General features: G+C 35.0%; 3 protein-coding genes across 6 annotated transcripts; 2 read left to right on the top strand and 1 right to left on the bottom strand.

The window, feature by feature from the left end:
* The first annotated feature begins 322 nt into the window (after positions 1–322).
* lmbrd2b (LMBR1 domain containing 2b) lies at positions 323–10,734 on the top strand. Of its 3 annotated transcripts, none has more exons than XM_081390455.1 (18): positions 323–393; positions 1,644–1,861; positions 1,946–2,058; positions 2,157–2,255; positions 3,592–3,759; positions 3,846–4,056; positions 4,193–4,267; positions 4,353–4,466; positions 4,537–4,720; positions 4,793–4,974; positions 6,051–6,184; positions 6,290–6,395; positions 6,505–6,602; positions 6,737–6,840; positions 9,350–9,396; positions 9,468–9,582; positions 9,673–9,799; positions 10,418–10,621. In XM_081390455.1, exons 2-18 carry the CDS (start codon positions 1,688–1,690, stop codon positions 10,479–10,481), a joined length of 2,115 nt encoding a protein of 704 aa, XP_081246581.1. In that variant the 5' UTR covers positions 323–393; positions 1,644–1,687; the 3' UTR covers positions 10,482–10,621. The 3 variants fall into 3 exon arrangements, with proteins under 3 accessions (XP_081246581.1, XP_081246582.1, XP_081246583.1); XM_081390456.1 differs by having other exon boundaries at positions 381–484; positions 10,418–10,734; XM_081390457.1 differs by having other exon boundaries at positions 383–440.
* A 1,308-nt stretch (positions 10,735–12,042) lies between these two features.
* Positions 12,043–15,444, top strand: capslb (calcyphosine-like b; the record flags this gene model as incomplete). Of its 2 annotated transcripts, none has more annotated exons than XM_081390506.1 (5): positions 12,043–12,351; positions 12,872–13,024; positions 13,099–13,276; positions 13,365–13,574; positions 15,034–15,444. In XM_081390506.1, exons 2-5 carry the CDS (start codon positions 12,888–12,890, stop codon positions 15,133–15,135), a joined length of 627 nt encoding a protein of 208 aa, XP_081246632.1. In that variant the 5' UTR covers positions 12,043–12,351; positions 12,872–12,887. The 2 variants fall into 2 exon arrangements, with proteins under 2 accessions (XP_081246632.1, XP_081246633.1); XM_081390507.1 differs by lacking the exon at positions 15,034–15,444 and adding an exon at positions 13,779–13,883.
* On the bottom strand, positions 15,088–18,881 carry il7r (interleukin 7 receptor). The gene is made up of 8 exons (XM_081390505.1): positions 18,737–18,881; positions 18,192–18,303; positions 17,864–18,021; positions 17,512–17,654; positions 17,247–17,403; positions 16,857–16,950; positions 16,708–16,780; positions 15,088–16,603 (listed from the first exon to the last, which is right to left on the bottom strand). Exons 1-8 carry the CDS (start codon positions 18,804–18,806, stop codon positions 16,268–16,270), a joined length of 1,143 nt encoding a protein of 380 aa, XP_081246631.1. The 5' UTR covers positions 18,807–18,881; the 3' UTR covers positions 15,088–16,267.
* Between the last annotated feature and the right edge of the window lie 1,126 nt (positions 18,882–20,007).

Here is a 20,007-nt window from a genome sequence, read left to right on the forward strand (position 1 = left end):
TATATACTTTTGTGCATATTGCCTTTGTTTTAATATACTACTTTTGATACTAAATGATACAATAGTATATTGTGCAATTTTTCTCATGATAATAATAAACAAATGTCCACAAACATCTAATTCACAGGCCTATTTTATGAAAGTTTTTTTTCTTGTTACTGGGACTGATACTGTATCCATGGGATTCAATTTTGAATTTGTAATTTCCCTTTTTTGCTGATAATTCTATTTTATAATGCATTTTAGTGTTATTTGCTCTTATGCACGGTAGTTGGCGATATTCATCTATGGCGTCTTGCCTGTAAAACTAGAAGAAGCCGCCGCCCATTAGATGCGTCAGAGGCGTGACGTTTGTGATTTTCTGGAAATCCGTGAAATGTGGATTTTGTCTAGGTAATTTTGTCATCACGCACCTTGATTTGTCTATGAAATGAAATAAGGTATAAGCTTATTGCATCACATATTTCTCTGAAGCAGATCTGAGGTAAGGCGATCCCATGATTCAGAGCAAAACACGGGCACTGCCCAAAAGATCAGCTGGAGATTGTGCTTTGACAGATCGTTTGCGATTAAAGCACTCTTTGACGCAAAACAGAGTGTATACATTGGAACGAATTGCAAGTAACGCAGCAGGCTTGTGTGTTAACCAGGCGTATGTTTTTATTCTAGCGATATCCGATTCGTGAATCAATCATTCTTTAAATCGGATCTTTTTGATGAATTGGTTGAATCGTTTGTAACACATTTCTTTATGTATTGTATTGTTTTTTTATCTGGACTTGCATAAAGTTTGATAATGATAATGATGATGATGAACCGATTTCTGTTTTCTAAAAGCATCGTAAGCTTTCCAAAAGCATACTTAGGATGCTTGGAGATGCAGCCCTGAGCGAGTTGTTCACGAATCGAACTGAATCATTCTGAGGCATTTATTGAGTCAATGATTCGTTGAATCATTTAATATTAGTAGTAATTGTAGAAATGTTTACGACTTGATTATCCGAATTCAAAAGAACCGATTCTGTCCGAAAAGAACTGAATCGCGGAAATAAGTCGAATTTGTCATCACAACTTCCCATTACGCCCAGTAAACGAACTTGATTGTCTGCATAGTGAGATTAGTTAGGCTTGACTGAATCCAGCAATTACAGATAATTACACTTTATGCTCAAATGAGGAAAAACAAAAGGGTCTCTGCTTGAATACCAGTCACATAAATACGTTTTATAAAAATTAAAAATAAAGGTTTTTAGGCACATAAAGGCACATTTTTTTCTGTAATCATATAAAACACTCCATTCATGTCAAACAACAATCAAATCAATCCATTTAAATAATTAAAAAGTCTATGCTTTACCCATTAAATTACTTTACACATAAAATACAAAAGTATTTGAAATAGTGCAAGATATCATAACACCGTAAACAATCTGCTAGAATACAGTTTTCATAATTAGTCTCTATATTATGTAGATCTGTACTGTCTTCTGTGAGCATAGATTTTGTTGTTGTGGTGGGTAGTGTTTCTTTTCCTCCTAAGTTTAAGTTTTTTTGTCTAAAATCTCCCAAACTTCCATTTTGTGTGGTCTTTAACTGTTTCTTGTCCAATGTTATTTGGTCTTTGTCTCTCTCTCTGTTTGCAGTTGCTCTCAGTCCCAGGAAGAGTGAGCGGAGTGCGGCCTGCACTATGAGCGGGGCAGCGCTGGGAATAGAGATTGTGGTTGTCTTTTTCCTGGCTCTCTTTCTCCTGCATCGCTATGGCGACTTTAAGAAGCAGCAGCGCATGGTTCTCTTTGGCACACTGCTGGCTTGGTATTTGTGCTTTCTCATCGTCTTCATTCTTCCCCTGGATGTCAGCACGGTTAGTGTGGCTCCCGCTCTATAAAAGTGTCCAGCACTGTTAATTCCTGATGCAGCTCAGACAACTTGTGCAATTGATTTTCAGACAATCTACAAGCAGTGTTTAATTGATCAGGGAGCACATGCCCAGACGCCCTCTGTGAGCCCTGTCATTTCAAACCAGACGACTCCAAACACCTCTGTCTCACCTAGTAAAAGGTAAATTCAACAGCAATTCAAGTATTCAGTTAGTCCTATTCTGATTGTACTGTTATAGTGCATGTTTATGAACATATATTTTGTCCCTTTTCCCGAAGCACTGAACATGTGTGCTATAAACCATGGAGCTACATTCCAGATGGCATCATGCCAGTGTTCTGGAGGGTTGTTTATTGGACCTCACAGTGTCTTACTTGGTGAGAAAGGTTTGCCCTTTTAAACTTGATAAAGGCATCTTAAATCTTCCTGATAATTATTTGTCAATGTTACTACTCAAGTCAGTCTTTTGTAGTGCTGCAAAGTAATTGAAATGAAAACGAAATGGCTATTTGGCGAAGTGCTATTTTTAGACTGCAAAGGTATTTTTTAATTAAATAAATACATGCACTGCATGTTTCAGAGTATAGTGCCACTCATGTTAATTTACACACAATCAGCTCATGATCCACTGTTTTCAGTGTCTCAGAACGGCTAGCTTTGCAGTAAATGCTGCTCCCCGCGAACTCATCTCTGCATCTGTTTGGGAACAGACATTTGGGAATGCCACATTGCACCAACCCTTTTCCCAAAGTGTCAGGGCTCCTGGTTTTCCACAAAAGTACAAGCTCAACGGTTAAATGTTTGAAAATGAAGAAATTAAAGGGTTAGTTCACCCTCATGTCATTCCAAACCCGTAAGACTTTTGTTCCTTTTCGAAACACAAATGAAGATATAACTACTACCACTTTAACACTTCAAAAAGTTCATAAAGAGATCGTAAATTTAATTTATATGAATTGAGCGGTTTAGTTCAAATTTTCTGAAGAGACACGATCGCTTTATTTGATGAGCGGATCTTTTATTAATATATAAACATTCACCACACATCAGTTGTGGTAAACGGAAGCTCAAGCATGTTGCTTGACATGCGAGAACCAATGAGGTCCGTTCTCATGTTACGCAGCACGTTTGAGCTTCCGCAGGAACCAATGAGATTTGTTCTCGCAAAGCCAGTGTGGTTGATCTTCTGTTTATGTTCGCTGATTAATTTGTATATGTCAATAAAAGCCTGAATTCATCATCTCTTCAGAAAATATGGACTAAACAGCCTGATTCATATGGATTAGTTTTTACGATCTCTTTATAAACTTTTTGAGGCCTCAAAGTGGTAGTTGCAAAGCTGTCAATGGAGGGACAGAAATCTCTCATATTTAATTAAAAATATCTTCATATGTGTTCCGAAGATGAACGAAAGTCTTACCTTACGGGTTTAGAACGACATGAGGGTGAGTAACTAATGACAAAATTTTAATTTTGGGTGGAACTAACCCTTTAAGACAACCATAAATATTAGTATTGTAATTTTACAGGTTTTTTTTCTATGCCCTATTCATAGTAAAATAAAAAAAAAATCTCAGATTTTCTGGGCCCTCGAGCACCTCCTTTGAAAACCTTTGGTTTAAACAGTGCATAAATAACTATGCTGTATTATGTCTGCTCATGAATGTGCTAACTGTAAAAATAGTGATTAATAATGGTGTTTTCTCTTCTAAGGCTCCTTCTGCCATTCATGCAGTCATATGCCCGCTCTGGAGGATTCTCCATTACTGGAAAGATCAAGACGGCCCTGATTGAGAATGCAATCTACTATGGCACATACCTTTTCATCTTCGGCTCTCTTCTTATCTATGTGGCTGTGCATCCTCAGTGGCACCTCTCCTGGTCGGTAAACCAACCCAGAAAATTCTTCAGTTGTCATCACAATGTTCTGTTCATACTGACTATTCTTTTCTGTATGACTTCACCAGGTATGAGCTGCAAACCATCGGCATCACTGCGGCCAACACTTGGGGTTTGTTTCTTCTAGTGTTGCTGTTGGGCTACGGCCTGGTCGAGATCCCCCGCTCGTACTGGGAGTCCTCACGCCAGGGTCACCTTCTCATCAAGACTTACTTCAAAGCAGCCAAGCTCATGACAGAGAAGGCAGATTCAGAGGAGAACCTAGAAGATGTCATGGAGGTGAAAGCCATGTGTGTTTATACGCTGTAAATAAACATCTGTTTACAATATATAAGTCCGGGTGAGCTGGTCTTTGAAAGGTCATGTCAGATCTGAGTCCATTCAGCCAATATTGTGTCTTGTATTTTTATCATAGGAAGTGAGAAAAATCAATGAAGCGATCAAATATAATCATCCATTAAGGAAGAATGTAGACACCATTCTCCGAAAGGTGAGAGGATGACAGTGCATTTTTATGTATGTGATTGATTGAACCGTGCCACTCTTTTTAGTTGAAACCTGCTTTTTATTTTTAGTGCCCAGTTGAATATCAGGAGAAAATGGGCAGGAACATGGATGACTATGAGGATTTCGATGATAAACAAAACGCATATCCCTCTGAAAGAAGCCTTTCGAAACTACACAAGCAGGTGTTCTCAGGCGTTCTCTCTGTGTTTTCTGAATTTTGATCGAGGATAATACTGACAGCTGGTTTCTCAGGTGATCTACGCAGTGCAGAGGCACAATCGCACACGAGTTCAGTGGCAGATATTGCTGGAACAGGCTTTACATCTCGAGGACGTTGCCAAGAACGAAACCAGCACCTCTCGGCAGTTCGTTCACAGCTTTGCCCCTCCAGAACCTGTAGGCTGGTTCAGACGCTATATTTATACCCCCACAGTAGGTAGGTAGTAGATCTAGATAAACAAGTGTCACTTTTGACCCTGCTTTTACTGTCCTTTGTTTCCTTCATCAGAGTGGTACTGGGAGTGTTTGCTGAAGCAGTGGTTTTACCGTATACTGGCTGTGGTTCTGTCACTCTTTTCGGTGGCTGTGGTTTGGTCTGAGTGTACTTTCTTCAGTACTCATCCCGTTCTGTCACTCTTTGCTGTGTTTATCCAGCTTGCTGAGAGAGATTACAACTACCTGTACATTGAGGTGAGTCTGCTTGAGCTCTGTAATCTAGGAAAAGTGAATAGTCAGGTCAAAATGTATTTGTATAGCTCTTTTCACAATACACATTGTTTCAAAGCAACTTTAGAGAAAATCAAGATTTTAATGTTTATTACATTTTTATATTTTCATGCCTTAAGTAACATTTAGCAGATTAGAGCTGGGCGATTAATATAGTAAATGGATAAAAATATAGATGGGAGAGGTAACGTCAAACTTAATTATGTACATCACCGTTCAAAAATTGGAGGGTTGGTAAGATTTAATATTTTTTTATAAAAGTCTCTTATGCTTACTAAGGCTGTGTTTATTTGATCAACAATACAGTAAAATTACAATTATAATAATTAAATTATTTTTAAATGTTTTTATTTATATATATTTTAAAATGTAATTTATTCCTGTGATGGCAAAACTGAATTTTCAGCATCATTACTCCAGTCTTCAGTGCCACATGATCCTTCAGAAATCATTCTAATATGCTGAATTGGTGCTTAGAAACATAAACAGTTGTTCCGCTTAATGTTTTTGTTGAAACACACACACACACACACACACACACACACACACACACACACACACACACGCACACACTTAAATATACGAGTTTGATAAAAATTATCATTCTAAAAGAAAATTTCAGATGGCACTTAGAGGCTTTTGCATCTGAACTCTTCATATATATATATATATATATATATATATACATATATATATATATATATATATATATATATATATATATATATATATATATATATATATGAAGAGATAGGCCTTTTGTGTACATAGAAAAAGTCTTAGATCTTCAGCTCATGAAAAATGGGGGCAAAACCAAAAGTGTTGCGTTTAGAAAGTTTGAACTTATCTTTTCTTCTTAAGTAAAATAGTTAAATAAAATTATTTTAATATATGATTTCATTTGATCTATTTTTTACTTATTTACAACTCAATGTTGCCGACTCATGCAATACACCAAAACTAAGGTCTGAGGCTTACTGAGGTCTGACCTGGTGAGATTAGCTGAAACATAAGATAATATTGTCATTTTTGGCCTGTAGATGGCGTGCTTCATTACAATCTTTTTCCTCTGCACCTGCATCTACTCCACCGTGTTTCGCATCCGAGTCTTCAACTACTACTACCTGGCCTCACATCACCAAACTGATGCCTACAGCCTACAGTTCAGCGGCATGTATGTTCTGCATAGCAGTTTTGAGTGTATTAAACTTGTATTGTCAGTAAACTCTGTCATTAGTCTTTCTCTGATAAAGCACAAAGCCTGTGTGTTGTTTACTAGGCTTTTTTGCCGCTTGACTCCACCACTTTGTCTAAACTTCCTGGGACTGATTCACATGGATTCTGCCATATCCCACCAAGCAAAGGAGCAGACGGCATACACCTCTGTAAGTCTTTTACCATTATATGAAATTTAGAGAACAAGGCTTCAATGGCCTAGAATGCCCTTTTTGAATGTACTATTAAGCATTAAATGAACCTTCTCTAATGTTGTAGATCATGGGTTCCATGCGGGTCCTGTCCTTCATTGCCAACGGCTTCTACATATATTACCCCATGCTGATCGTCATTCTTTGTATTGCTACATTCTTCAGGTGTGTCTAATATTATCTATGAATTATCAGACAGAATTTCATGTGTGATGGGTATTACGTGTCAGATGTTATGTTGTAGTTTCTGACTAATTGAAAACTAAAAAACACATTTTTTCCCCCCACTTTCTGTCCAGTCTTGGGACACGTTGTCTGAACCTCCTGGGTTTCCAGCAGTTCATGGGAGAGAACGAATTGACTTCTGACCTCATAGATGAAGGCAGAGAACTCCTGCGCAGAGGTCAATAGTATATACACAGTAAATATAAAATGCAAGTTTGGTGTGAGTAAAATGTTTTTGAAAGAAGTCTCTTTTGCTTAACAAGGCTGCATTTATTTGATCAAATTAAACACAGCCATATTATGAAATATTACAATTTAAAATATCTGTTTTCTATTTTAATATATTTTAAAATGTAAACTATTCATGTAATCGCAAAGCTGAATTTTCAACAGCCATTACTTCAGTCCCAGTTGGTATTAGAGATTATTCTAATATGCTGACTTCCTGCACAATTATTGTTGGTGCTCAAAAAAACATTGCTGAAAAAAAGTATTCGCTTCTCGGAAAAAAACACTGACCTCAAACTTTTGAAAAGTAAGCTTCAAAAACCACTATATATATATATATATATATATATATATATATATATATATATATATATATATATATATATATATATATATATATACAGTACCAGTCAAAAGTTTGGAAACATTACTATTTTTAATGTGTGTATATATATATATATATATATATATATATATATATATATATACAGTACCAGTCAAAAGTTTGGAAACATTACTATTTTTAATGTGTGTGTATATGTATATATATATATATATATATATATATATATATATATATATATATATATATATATATATATATATATATATATATATATATATATATATACACAGTACCAGTCAAAAGTTTGGAAACATTACTATTTTTAATGTTTTTGAAAGAAGTCTCTTATGCTCATCAAGCCTGCAGTAAAAAAAAAAAAAAAAAAAAAAAAAAAACAGTAATATTATGAAATATTATTACAATTTAAAATAATGGTTCTCTTTTTTAATATATTTTAAAATGGAATTTATTTTTGTGATGCAAAGCTGAATTTTCATCAGCAAGTACTCCAGTCTTTGGTGTCTTATGATCCTTCAGAAATCATTCTAATATGATGATTTGATACTCAGTTATTATCAATGATGGAAACAGTTGTGCTGTTTAATATATTTTTTTGGAATACTTTTTTCAGGATCATTGATGAGTAAAACGTTAACAGCATTTATTCATAAAAACAGCATTTATTCAAAATAATACATTTCTAACAATATATATCGTTACCATCACCTTTTATCAATTTAACGCATCCTTGTTGAATTAAAGTACTAATTTCTTTAAAAAAAAATAGTTATTGTTCCCAAACTTTTGAACGGTAGTGTATATTGTTACAAACGATTTCTATTCTAAATATATACAGTTCTTTTTAACTTTTTATTCATCAAATAATCCTGAAAAAAGTATCTCAGGTTATAAAAAAAATATTAAGCAGCACAACTGTTTCCAACATTGATCATAAATCAGCATATTAGAATGATTTCTGAAGGATCATAAGACACCAAAGACTGGAGTACTTGCTGATGAAAATTCAGCTTTGCATCACAAAAATAAATTACATTTTAAAGTATATTAAAAAAGAGAACCATTATTTTAAATTGTAATAATATTTCATAATATTATTATTTTTTTTATTTGTTTATTTTTTTACTGCAGGCTTGATGAGCATAAGAGACTTCTTTCAAAAACATTAAAAATAGTAATGTTTCCAAACTTTTGACTGGTACTGTATATATATATTAGTGCTTAACAAATTTATTAGACTACCTTTCATAAAGAGAAAATAAATATTTTAGGAGTCTGTCAAAAAGTTGTTAAACCTTGTTTTTTTGTCATCATTTATTAGGCTGAAACTGAAACAACTAAATAGTCTTTATTCACACATAATGTAATATAACTGTAATATAATAAAAAATGTAATATAAATGTAATATAATATAAATATAACTAAAAATATATATATTTTGAATGCCGTCCGTTGGCCTTGAAAACATCTTGCATTCTTAATGGCATTGTTTTTAAGTACAGTACTTTCCCAATGTCTCTGTTGGTATTGACATCCAAATAGTTTCTAGTTGTTCCCAAAGACTTGCTTTTGATAAAATTGTTGTGCAATCTATCTTTGAATCCGCTAAATCCCAAATTTGTTCAATAGGATTCAAGTCTGAACTTTGACTTTACTTTAGATATTTATATATATATATATATATATATACTGTTCAAAAGTTATTTCTTAAGATTTTATAAAGAAATTCACACAAGCCCAATTTATTTTGGTCTACAAAACTAATTTTAAACAAACACAAAACAAAACTATGATCAAATGGTTTTTAAAATGAGAAAGATGTCATTTGAAGCGGTGCTAAATGTTCTACCAGTAGATTAAAAACAAAGTCAAACGGTCTCCTGTGGTTGCTATGGTTAGATGTAAACAGAAATAAATGATGATTCAAACAGGAATCACTTTTCCTCATTGCTACAGCTCTACTATCTGCAGTGGTGAAAACCTCAGTGCGTCAGATGGGTAGTCACCACTGACAAAAACATTGACAGTTAAAATGGTCCCATCTGACATTAATCAAGGACATGTATGTGACTTATTTTGCTGTCTTTTGCATAGAAAGAAGAAAACGGCAAAGAATAGAAGATGGGGAAAACAGACGAAGAGTAAGATTATTTCTATAATTCATACTGCGTCTGATTATTCCTGTGTGTAAATATATGTTTCCCTGTGACAGGAATGGAGAGAGCGTTATGTTCAGCGAGATGATATTGCTGCCAGAAACCGAACCTCCATGTCTGAGATGAAGGAAACCAACTACGGCGAAACCCTAAATTCAAACACAAACCGACGTATGTTTAATGCCCAATAAGACGTGTGGGTGTTTGTTATTAAGTGAATTCCAAAAAGAAGCAGGAATTCTTTTTCTTTTTTCTTCGCAGAGGCCAAGTACACGCGTAGCAGCAACCAGTCAGGGCGAGACAGCATTGAGTTGTTGCAAGACGCTGAGCCATTGGACTTCAATGCTGAGACACTTACTGATGACCCTTTGCAATCTGACCCTGGCAGGTTAGATCAAGTTTTATGAGGGCTGTGGGCATGACAGAATTTTGTCGGTCAACCCGGAAGTTAGCATCACCCTAGTTCCCCTTTTCAATTGGCTTTTGGATTATTGCTAAAAATAAGTGACCAACAAAAGTTTATGATTCTCACACATTTTTTTCATCATGATAATCTCCACAAATAAGCCTAAATGCAATCGGCAGATGCAAAAGGCTAAACATAGGCTATAAACTACAGCACGGTCTTCACGACAACTCTTTCTCCAAACATTTTCCCTGAAAGTTTGAGTTATAAACACAGAAGGCTGTAAAAGTGGACTAGTGAGTAGATGAGTTTTCCTGTTCGGTGTGTTGATATTCATTAGCCCTGTGTAGTTCCATTTAGCTGCTTGTTAGCAAGTAAAAGCTTAAAAAAAATCACAAAGCATTATTACTGAGGTATTTTATGTCGTAGAATAAAACGTAAAAATATCTTGAGTTTGTGTTAACCACAGACACTTTTTCAGGTGTTTAACTAAAAACCCATTCAAGAAACCCATTGACTTTGGGGATGATGGAACCTGCAGCACTCTATTGTCACGAGGTTTATCTTGTGCGTTCACATGTCTGTTTCTTTCTCCCACAGACATGCCGGCGGAAGGTACCTCTCAATGTCGTCTTCTCAAAGCCGAATCTTTGATGATGTTTAATGTCTTTTCTTGGTCAAAAACACTGTCTAGGGGGAAATAAGATGAATTGTACCTCTAAAAACACTCATCTCTACGTGTGTGGTTTGTTCCTCTCTTTTCAAACATCTTCAACTTCCTGTATCCTGTAATGCAGTGTAGTTATCTGCATGCGTCCTGATAAACTCCTGATAAAAGCCACATAGAGAAATGAACACACTCATTTTGAAGTGCCAGGCATTCAGACCGCTGCATGTGATAAATGGGATTTTTTGTTGTTGTTGTTGCTCAGTTTCTTTAATCCATTTCCAGAAATGAGTTAATGTAAAGTTGAACAGTCGAAACACTGAGCCATGAAAGGTACTACAGACAGACAGGATTTAGCTGTTTCTCATCTCATATATATATATATATATATATATATATATATATATATATATATATATATATATATATATATATAATTTAAGTCCTGGTGTAATTTAGTTTTAAGTATTTTTTCCATTATTCATATTCTTTTATATATTTATGGTACATGAAGTTGTATAATTTATGTCTTTTGATTTTAGACACATAACCTGCTGCTTTTCTTGTTTCACATGACTGTTATTATTTAGACCTTGCACATCTCATTTATAATGAAGTTACCTTTGTTACCTTATTTTAGCACTAGTCTTGTGGATGAATGTCAGATAGACCATTTGTAAATAGCATTGTCATTTTTTTGTCACTTATTCAGAATAGGCAAAAAAAAAATGGGGTTACATGTTCTTGTGGGCTGGTTTTCGAGACTTAGAATCATCTCTATCACAAGTGCAGTTTTCTTGTAGAAAACAGACTTTCAGTATGCAAATGTGTTGAAGGAATCTGGTTAGCAACATAAGCTTATAAAACAAGACTAGTGAGTGCATGGCAAGATTTGAGGGAATCACATTTTTTTAAATACATGAAATTCTCCTTGTGCATAAGGTCATCAAGCATATCAAATGTAAATTTTTTGCATGATATGATATTCTACTGCATATTGTTTCTCACAGGAAGTGCAGTAGCAGTTCTAACTAGTGTTATATTTCACTGTAAACATTTGTCTATTCTCTCCACAAATGCTAAGCATCATGGTTTAATCTCAGATTAATGTATTTTCTTAGTAAACGTAGCCCTTTAGGTTTAAATAAATAAGAAGGGCATTGTTTTTTTGTTTTGTTTCATTTATACCTTTTGGTTTACTGCTAAGTGTATTCACATTTACTGTGTATTTATGAAGATATGAATTATGTTGCCAATGAGGTGTAACCTTGATATGGTCATTGGTCAATCCTCAAGTAGTATGATGATGATGAAGGCTGGAACTGGAATCTGATGCTGGAATCTGTTGATTTGTATGTTTGGTGTAAATGAATTGTGGTACATTCCAAATGGACACATACTTAATGTAATCTTGCAGTTATTAATAAATGATTGATTAAATCATATTTGCTTCAATGTCAATATTTTAAAGTTCATGTTTGTCTTCTAATTAACTTTACTATGACGAAATTTTTTGTGTGAGTCTTTAAACATGAACTTGCACAAAAATCCTTTTTATGACTCTCAAGCAAGACTTCGGCTTGAGGTATCTGCAGTAGTCATATCCGTAGTTCTTTCATTTTCGAAATTATGTTTCGCGTTGTTTTTGTACCCTTTGGCTGAGCAACCAGTAAACTTGAACAACAGCGGGAGATCAAACTTGACGATCTAATCGCCTAATCAAACACCTGTAGCAAGAATGACCAATCAAATGCAAGAACTCGTCTCCGTGGAAACGGTGAACGCTTAAACAGGAAAGACCAAAGCAGCGCTACGGAAATCCAGGTGGTTTTAGCACATTAATCATAGTTTTGTTTCACTTCTCTATGTGAGTATGCAGCGAATAGAGTATTAAGAATGAATAAAGTCATGATGTACTGTTTGCTGGATTACAGTATATTTTAAGAGCATGTTGTTTCCTTACTGCGATACAATACAGTTCGTGTTACTCTTAGACTAAACTCTGTAACGTTACTAAAGCTGAATTTATTGTATCATAATATAATATAATTGTATATTATTATAATTACAATGCATGCAGTTTTTATGAGGTCATATTCAGAGACTATATGGAATATTTGTAGTTTATATGGACTACACAACACACACACACACACACACACACACACACACACACACACACACACACACACACACACACACACACACACACACACACACACACACACACACACACACACACACACACACACACACATAGTTCAACTACACTCCAAAACTACACTCCAGGTTCCAAAAGGGTGTCAGCTCTGCAATAGAAGAACCTTTATTTTTTTTAAGAGTGCACCCACATAAGTAAGCCTAAAAATCAGTCTTGTCACCTTCAGATCAGATAGGTGTAGGATGGCAGGTACATCACGGCACGACCGAGAGATGGCAATCAATGCCAAGAAGCAGCTGACTGATTGCTCAGACCCCATTGAACGACTAAGGCTGCAGTGTTTGGCACGAGGGTCCGCAGGCATCAAGGGACTGGGCAGGTACAGTGTGCATGAGGTGCGTTTCTTCATATAGACTGAAGTGCAGATATCTGACTACAGTTTGATGTTCTCAGAACTTTTAGGATCATGGATGATGACAATAGTCGCACACTGGACATGAAGGAGTTCCTGAAAGGCCTGAGTGACTACGGTGTGCTCGTCGAGAAAGACGAGGCTATAAAACTTTTCCAGCACTTTGACAGGGACGGCAGTGGATATATTGACTTTGACGAGTTTCTTATGTCTCTGAGGGTAAACGCATTGAACGATGATGTGTTTTTAGTTGACCAGTGCAATGACAGTTGTTCTTATGTTATTCTTTTCATTCCTGTGATTGCAGCCAGCCATGTCTAACGCCAGAAAGGAGGTGGTGTTACAGGCATTCAAAAAGTTGGATAAGACCGGAGATGGTGTGATTACAATAGAGGATCTGAGAGGAGTATACAATGTCAAACATCACCCTAAATATCAAAACGGTGAGTGGACCGAAGACCAAGTATTCCGCAAATTCCTGGACAGTTTTGACTCTCCGGATGACAAGGATGGGAAGGTATGAAGATGCTGAAAATACAGTTGTCTCATCTAAAATTTACAGTATCCAGCATAGTAATGTACTAATATTTAACAGACCTATCTTTTAGAATATAATTGCTTTGTCTTTGGTTTTAAGCACCACCCAGTTCAATCGGTGGCACCATAAGAAGTCCTTTCTACAGTGTTTTCTTTGATCATGCTAAATGTCTCCATATATCAGGTCACAAAAGAGGAGTTTTTGAACTACTACTCCGGCGTGAGCGCATCCATTGACACAGATATCTACTTTATATTAATGATGAAAAATGCATGGAAGCTTGACTAAACTTCTGAGGCATCTATTTTTGGGTAAAGAACAAAGCTGGTCAACCTGAAGCATAAACATCTCTTGACCCTGTCATCATGACCCTGTCAAACATGTTCATTGCAGACAAAAGTCTGGATATATATGAGATGTTAAGAGTATGAGATATATCGAGATATATAAGATGTTGATAAATGTTTGGCAATAGTTATTCTAAACCTAATCGATGGAGTGTGTAGCTTTTCATTTCTTAAACAACCATGTAGGAAGACACATCATGGCCATATTCCAGGATGACAATGCCAAGATTCATCAGGCTCATATTGTGAAAGAATGGTCAGGACGGAGCATGAAGTATCATTTTCACACATGAATTGGCACCTTTGACTCCAGAACTTAAATTCACTGAAAGTCTTTGGGATGTGTAGAGTGCTTGACTCTTGCATCGTCAGTACAAGATCTTGACCAAAAATGTATGCTCCTCTTGATGGAAATAAATGTTGTGATGTTATTTCCATCTAGAGGTGCATCATTTTTTTTGTCAAGGTCTTGTATGATTCATAAATCTTGGCTTTGTCATCCTGGAATATGGCCATGATGTGTCCTCCTACATGGTTGTTTAAGAAATGAAAAGCTACACACTCCACATACATATACTGTATATATTGAACCAGAGGTTAAAAACAACAGGCACAGTTTTGACAGGGTCGAGTCTAAAATAAGATGGCAAGTTTACCTTTGGTGTCTTACAACTATTAACTTTGGGGTTTTGGGAATCTACCTCTTACAATCAAAGAAATCAACCAATTACCAATCACACAGAGTGTTTCTCACTGCAGACAAGCAGCTGCACTAATGCATGTATTGTTTTATTCCAGAATCAGCCACACACCATCTAACAAATGCAGGTGGTGTGGTATTGTTGCAAGACTTTGTGTCTTGTGATTGTGTGCATCCTCTTTATTTGGCTAATGAAAGCTGCCTTTGCACCTGCTTGGATCCCTACGTGAGAAACACTCAAAAACTCAAATACAAATTAAGTCTGTTATAAATTAACTTCCAAATGTCTCGCTATCTTTCCAGGTTGGGATTATCCTTCTGGGTGTAGTTTGGGTCTATGTAAGGGCTACCAGTTTGTGTAATAACATTATTTCTTCTTTTCAATCTGCAGGTGACAAAAGATGAATTCTGGAACTATTACAGTGGAGTCAGTGCTTCTATCGATAGTGATGTGTATTTTATTTTAATGATGAAGAATGCATGGAAGTTATGAAGGGTTATGCTTGTAAACCAATTGATAATGCTTGTGAAATCAAAACAAGTTAGGGTTAATAAATCTGACACATATTTGTAGGATATTAACAATAAATCTGGAAAATGGAGGTACTGTAGAAGCTTGAATTATGTGTAAAATGTTGTGTTACTGGTAAGTTAATTGTTTTTTAAGTGTAAAACACCTTGTTGCATCATAACTAAAACAAGTGTGGTATATGGTGATATATGGAAGTCTTGTGAGTCTTCAGATCTAGTTATGCATGTTCTGGCAAATGACTCAATTAATAAATGTTTTATTATGGTTATTAAAAAAAAAAAAGTTCCTTGAGATGATTCGCATGAAATGTGAAAATATATTCTATGGTTATGTGGACTGATGGTTTGTTATAGTGCTTTTAAAATTTTCTATCAGAACTAAAATGAACAACTTTATGAACAAATCTAGCAACTTCGGAAATATCAATGGAATATTTCATATAATTTGTATACATTCCTTTATTACACATCTATTTAAGACTGTAATATATTTATATATATAATGATAAATGCATTACAGAATTAGCATTATGAGCAGATGCTTTTTTATATACACAGAAAATGTTTCTTCTGATCATTATAAATAGATCCTCTGATCATTGAAAAAGTGCCACTTGAACTGTATGTATTACTTTTGAGTGAGATTAACAGAGGATAAAAATCTCTCAGCTCAGGTATATATACAGATGAAAACATCCATGGATAAAGAGAACACTGAGGCTAGCAGCAGTTACATGAGGTCCGAGTATATGTGTGATGAGTTCAAAAATGTGGATTTATCTATGATTCACACTTAATGCCTGTGTTTCTGAAACATTCAGAAGGAAATTGAATACCACAATGGAGACCACAGCTGTGCGTGATGCTTGGTTGAAAATGAAACCTGTGGATGACTGCTACGATATGTACAAACATGGTTAGCCCAGAGCTACAAACCGGACACATCTAGTAACGTGTAAAAGCGTCTCGTTATACATAACAGGCTTTTTGGGTTTTTAAATGCATTACATACAATGTTAGTTAACCTTTTATCATGTACGCAGAATAACTTCCTCTACCAAGGGTCTGTAAAATAACCAGTAAACTAGAATTGTTCACTGTGTTTTGAAGAGGCTGGACATAGTGACATAGGCTTCGTCTTTGCATTCTCGTTGAGGGGCCGTTTCACCCTGATGGCCACTGTTTTCGCTTCCTTTTGACAAATCTGATTCATCTAACAATCTAATTTTCAGGTGGGACTGCTCTCTCGGCGGTCGTTCATCATTCATGTCCATTTCACTCAATGATGTATTTAAGGAACTGGTTTGGCTATAGCAGCATTCCTCCAGACCGTCCTCAAACTCCAGAGCAGATGGTTTTTCATCAACGTAATCCACACGGTGTATGAAGAAATCGCTGAATATCTCAGGGCTGAAAGTGATAGGAAGACCCTGAAAATGCAAAAACATTCTGCATGAGGACATTGAGGACATCTTGTTGTTTAATCTCACAGAACGTCAAGTGAAGCAATAAGACACAGGACAAACTAAATTACCTCTCTTGCCCTGTGCATTTGTGCGAGAGTTGCCTTCGGGTGGGGGATGTTTGGTGTGATGTAGTCTTTTATACTGGGTGAGAAAACAATTGGTACATTTAAAAAAATAAAATACATAAAATACATTTATAAAAAGAAAAAACACTCACTGCGTTCTCCATAGCAAGGCCCCCAAACTGATGAGCACCAGAAAGACAGAGAAGCCGATGGTGATGTGAAGTAATGATAGTGAAGTGACGTTTGCTTTGATAGTAAATGTAGAATGTGTGTCATAATTTACATCATCACAATAAATCAGGCATGATGAATAACGGTTAAAATGTGTTTTTTCACATTTTCTTAATCCCAAAGCTATTTGATTCTTCACCTACCCAATAATGTGTGTAAAAAGCCCAACAAGGGTTCTTTGCTCCTTCAGATAAAGTCCTCCTATGTGTTTATCATACTAAAAATAGTATACAGCATTCATTCATAACCCTATTGGCAAATTTCACATGTAACCTCTCATGTAACTGACATTTAATCAATGATCCACTCACTTTTTATAGTGAAATTGGCAGTTGAACTCCACTCACTCCAGTCGCCGTCAAAATAATCGTCAGGTTTTGCTCTAACACGTGTATAGTAAACACCATCTCCACCAATTGTATCCCTGTTGATAGTGAAGTCCCTATTTTTAATAGTTTGCCTGATGGGCTGTAAAGAAAGAAAGGGTGTTGTTTATTTGTTAAACGAACTCGAAATGATTCCATCTTAAATTTTAAGAAAGGTAAAGTGTAACAAACAAATTGTTGGGAAAAACACCTTGTTTGCAAGTTTTTCCCCCCAGATTTCCACTTCAAAGGCAGGTTTGGTTACATATTCATGGCTGTATTCAATCCAAATGGAAACTTCCTCTGTGTCTTCCGTGTAATTGGCAAGCTTTATTCCAGGAGCTGGGATTTTGACTGCAAGGACAAAGACAGATTAGTTAGATAGATAGATAGATAGATAGATAGATAGATAGATAGATAGATAGATAGATAGATAGATAGATAGATAGATAGATAGATAGATAGATAGATAGATAGATAGATAGATAGATAGATAGATAGATAGATAGATAGATAGATAGATAGATAGATAGATAGATAGATAGATAGATAGATAGACTTGCCAATTCTTCTCAGGTCGATGTTTTTTTCAATAACCCCTTCTCCTATGTGTACTTTGAGCTTGTAATCAGTAAGTATCGCCAAACTCTTAAAAGTAAAGTCTTGTGGTCCTAGAGTAGCATTTTTACAAGGTTTTATCTCTAATTTTTTTTCTGTTGTGCTAAACGGGAAAAGAAAAAAGAAAAACATTTCCAGTTCAACATCAGAGTTTAAAGCAAACATTGATTCACATTACATTAAAACACACTTTTTAGTAACAAAAGCATTTTTAAATATTCAGTTTCTGATATATTCCACACTCATTTATAGTAAATATGTCTAATGAAATACCAGAGTGTTGCGAATTTGACCTCCTCATTGGGTTCATCATTTAGCGAACAGGTGAGGTTACTCTGTTGGAAGGTCAAATTGGATGTGCAGGTCACTTCTTTCTCAGACCAATCTAAAATGCACCGAGAGGAGAAAAACATAAACCAACCAAGTCACCCTTGTTAGTGTGCTTCAATAAAAACTACCTTAAATGAACGTTTCACATATGAATTTTCCCTCAAAGACATCTCTTTATGATCATAATAAATCGCTACACACAATCTAGCTACATTTACAGTCATAATGCTGGATTTGACTGAAGACTAATAATCTAATAATCGCTTCCATTCAGAACCAGTGTTATTAATTACACTGTTGAAGATTAGTAGTAATTAGTAATTATTAGTGGTGTAATTAGTAGTAAGTAATTAATTTATTTTTTAGAGTAACTTAACCAAAAATATATATATTCAGAACATATATATAAAAAAATGAAAGTAATAATAATCTCTGATTTTTCAGTTTATACATTCTCAGTTTATTATATACAATCTCAAATCACTTACCATCATCTCCACTCTCAGACAGAATTAAAGGACAGAAAACTACAAAGAGCATCCGTAAAACACCCGCCATCTCTCATCCAGCAGTACAGACATAGATCACTCAAGAGACACGTCCTCATTACTCACACATTTACTGACAAGTGACAGCTCACAGTTCAACTTTCAGTGGTACTTTCAGATGAGAGATGAAGACAGAGTGAGTGAGTGAGTGAGTGAGTGAGAGAGGGAGAACAGGATATGTCTCACATGTGACTGTAAGAGACGTGTAAAAAATCATTACATGTGTTGGGAGTGGAACTGCTCTGAAAATAATAATCAGAAAATGTCACAGAAATGTCCAATGTTTCAAGTAACTTAACCCTTTGATGCACAACATGGGTCTAAAAAGACCCGACTGAGTTTTCATTTTCTATATCTTTGCAAGAAATTAATTTCATCATTCAGTATTCCAGGTATTCCTCAATTAACTTGTTTTAGATCATTAAAAATCCTAATTTAAATTTTTCATTTCTTTCTTTTCGAATAAAAATCGTTTTTGTATCGCAACCCTTCTAATGCGCAACATGGGTCCAAAAAGACCCGTATTCATTTCCTATGTTATTTCAGTGATGGCTGAGTGTTTCTTTGCTGAATCTTTAAAATATATGTATTTTATCATTTGTTATTCCAGGTATTCATTAAATATCTTGTTTTTGATTTCCACAAATCATTATGTTTATGTTTCCTTTCTTACTTTATAAACAAACACAGTTTTTGTATTTCTACATTTTTTTTACATACATGGGTCTAAAAAGACCCGTATTCATTTCCTATGTTATTTCAGTGATGGCTGAGTGTTTCTTTGCTGAATCTTTAAAAGATATGTTTTTTTTATTTTTTTTATTACAGGTATTCATTAAATATCTTGTTTTTGATTTCCACAAATCATTATGTTAATGTTTCCTTTCTTACTTTATAAACAAACACAGTTTTTTTTATTTCTACATCAATTTTACATACATGGGTCAAAAATGACCCATATAGAAACCTTTGATATTTGCACATTTTTGCAAGTAGGAACATTTACTGCAGAATATTATTCACCTGCCACACATTTCACAACTCAACACGGCTGCTTTTGTATATTTAATGCAAGTCTTATTTTATTTTAACCACAGAAAATATTTTATATTTTGTAAAAGATGAACATATTTGAATATTAGGCTATGGTTACCTTGACCTTGTAATCCTAGTGAGAAATGACTTGTGAGAAGGAGAAACATGTCCAATAC

This window comes from Scardinius erythrophthalmus, assembly GCF_964197995.2.
Source record: "Scardinius erythrophthalmus genome assembly, chromosome: 17".
NCBI lineage: Eukaryota > Metazoa > Chordata > Actinopteri > Cypriniformes > Leuciscidae > Scardinius > Scardinius erythrophthalmus.